At 41.0% G+C, this 2,500-nt stretch overlaps 1 protein-coding gene across 1 annotated transcript in view; it reads left to right on the top strand.

Moving 5' to 3' along the window:
• LOC125024644 overlaps positions 1-2,500 on the top strand; it is a gene marked incomplete in the record, with an annotated part of 9,975 nt that overhangs the window by 1,047 nt on the left and 6,428 nt on the right. The window contains 1 exon segment of the mRNA XM_047612448.1: positions 1-45. This exon segment is cut by the window's left edge and continues 22 nt beyond it. Coding sequence (XP_047468404.1) covers positions 1-45 — 45 coding nt within the window.

The following is a 2,500-nucleotide window of genomic DNA, read 5'->3' as shown; positions in this document are numbered from 1 at the left end:
ATGGTTGCAGCGACGATGACGGCGGTTGCACGAGCGGCGCCACAGGTTAGTGTCCGTTTTGTCTTTTTCGCATATCTGTTTTTTTTAATAGAGAGGGGAGAAAAGATAAAAGAAAACGATAAAAAGACGAAAAAAGGAGAAAAATATGTTCATATGTATTCTTTTTTTATTCAGTGTTTTTTTCGGGGTATGGTTTTCTTTATTTACTTATATATTTTTAAATATTTAATTACGGGTATTGTTGTTGTTGTTGTTATTCTTATTCTTATCTTTAAGAGAGGGGATAAAAGATAAAAGAAAACGATAAAAAGACGAAAAAAGGAGAAAAATATGTTCATATGTATTCTTTTTTTATTCGGTGTTTTTTTTTTTGGGGGGGGGTATGGTTTTCTTTATTTACTTATATATTTTTGAATATATACGTACTGTTATTGTTGTTGTTGTTATTCTTATTCTTATTCTTATTCTTATTCTTCTTATCATCATCATTATCATCATCATCATTATTATTATTATCATTATTATTATTATCGTCATTATTATAGTTATTGTTATCATTATTATGCTTGTATTGTGGTTATTATAAGTGGTGATATTATTATAATGATAAAAATAACAATAGTGACTAAAGATAATAGTGATAATGATAGTAATAATTATCATCCTTATCGTTGCTTCGATTGTTGGCATTGTTGTTTTTATTGTTTATATATATATGCATATATATATATATATGTATATATATATATATATATATATATATATATATATATATATATATATATATATATATATATCTGCATATCTGCATATATGCAGATATGCAGATAAATATGAATGTACATATATGTATATATATATATATATATATATATATATATATATATATAATGCTGCTATGATTATATAATGATATCATAATTGCTCTTGATATCATTATATCGCTATTGTTTTCTTCTTATAAAAAAGGGGGAGGGGGGGGGGGTCGCACTCGGATTTTAGTCTTTTGGACGAAAATTTCATTGAGACGGATTGGATCAGTCAATAGGATTTGTTTGTCTGTCCTTCAGTCAGCTGATTGGGTCTTACAGTCTCTCAAGACTCAAGACTATTTTTTCTCTTTATCTCACTTACCATGATTATGTTGTCGTGGGACTGTGTGTGTGTGTGTGTGTGTGTGTGTGTGTGTGTGTGTGTGTGTGTGTGTGTGTGTGTGTGTGTGTGTGTGTGTGTTTATCTCCCTTTATCTCCTGTCTTTGCGTGTCTCTTTCTGCATGTCTAAGTCCTTATCACTGGCATGTGTGTGTCACTCGGTCACCTCGCCCGTCCTCTCTGATTAAAAAAAAAATAAAAAAAAAATATCGATTATGGATTCCTTCCTCTCACTCTTTCCCTACAAGGAAAGCGCAATGCAGTCACTACAGAGGTAAGACAATGCAACATACAACAATGCAACAACTGCAGCAATACCCACTCAACAAAGCATATTTCGCGATCTTTGCTGTCTCGTTGATCTCGATGCAAAGAGGGTCACAGGTCGCAACTGGAACCGCTGCAGTGTTGCAAACGATGCCTCTCGGTTGAGCAGAACCAGTGCCCTGTCCTACATTTCGGTTCGTCTCACGGGGTGGTGGGGGGGGGGGTAGAGGGAGGTTGTAGCGGGCGGTGGGGTGGGAGGGGGTTGTAGAAAGGGTTGTAGGAGCAGGGGGAGAGGGCTGTAGAGGTTGAGGGGGTTGTAGGGCATGATTTGGGGTTGAAGGGAGGTTGTAGGGGTAGAGGGGGGGGGGGGGGGGGTTGACTTCCCGGCATCCGCTGTGCTCGCAAGTGTTCAAGGCGCGCATGGAAGCGTCCGTAATCTATAATCGTCCTCCAAAGGCCCTGATTGCATTCCAGTTCCGGCGGTCGCTGAAAGGGGCGTTGCGTCATCGCGGGCGACTGGCAAGAGGGCTGTTATTGGCGCGGCCTTATTAGGGCGCCGCAAAGACGAATCTGTGGGAGGGAGATCTGTACTCTTATCGCCGCGCGCTTGGGGTTTCTATTGGCTTCGTTGAGGCTTCCTTCGCGTGGCGCCTTGCCTTCGCTCCTCGGCTGGCGCCTGCATTCCCTGCCTGTCTGTCTGTCTGGCTTTCTATCTCTGGCTCTGTATGTCACTTCCTCTGTCTCTGTCTCTGCCTCTCTCTCTCTTTCTCTCTCTCTCTCTCTCTCTCTCTCTCTCTCTTCTCTCTCTCTCTCTCTCTCTCTCTCTCTCTCTCTCTCTGCGTCTTTCATTCTTACCCTTTTTTTTCCCCATCTCTTGCCAACCCTCTCTCCTCGGTCATCTTTCCAACTCCTGCTTACTTTTCTAACCCGTCACCATTTCCCCATCCCTCACTTCCCTTCCCCACCTCATCTCCCCTCCTCCCTTATTCCTCATCTCACTCATCCCTCATCTCCCCTCCTCCCTTATTCCTCATCTCACTCATCCCTCATCTCCCCTCCTCCCTTATTCCTCATCTTACTC

The sequence above is a fragment of the Penaeus chinensis genome, chromosome 4 (genome assembly GCF_019202785.1).
Source record: "Penaeus chinensis breed Huanghai No. 1 chromosome 4, ASM1920278v2, whole genome shotgun sequence".
Taxonomy (NCBI): domain Eukaryota; kingdom Metazoa; phylum Arthropoda; class Malacostraca; order Decapoda; family Penaeidae; genus Penaeus; species Penaeus chinensis.
The sequence above is the reverse complement of the archived record's forward strand: the minus strand, read 5'-3'. Positions and strand labels throughout refer to the sequence as shown.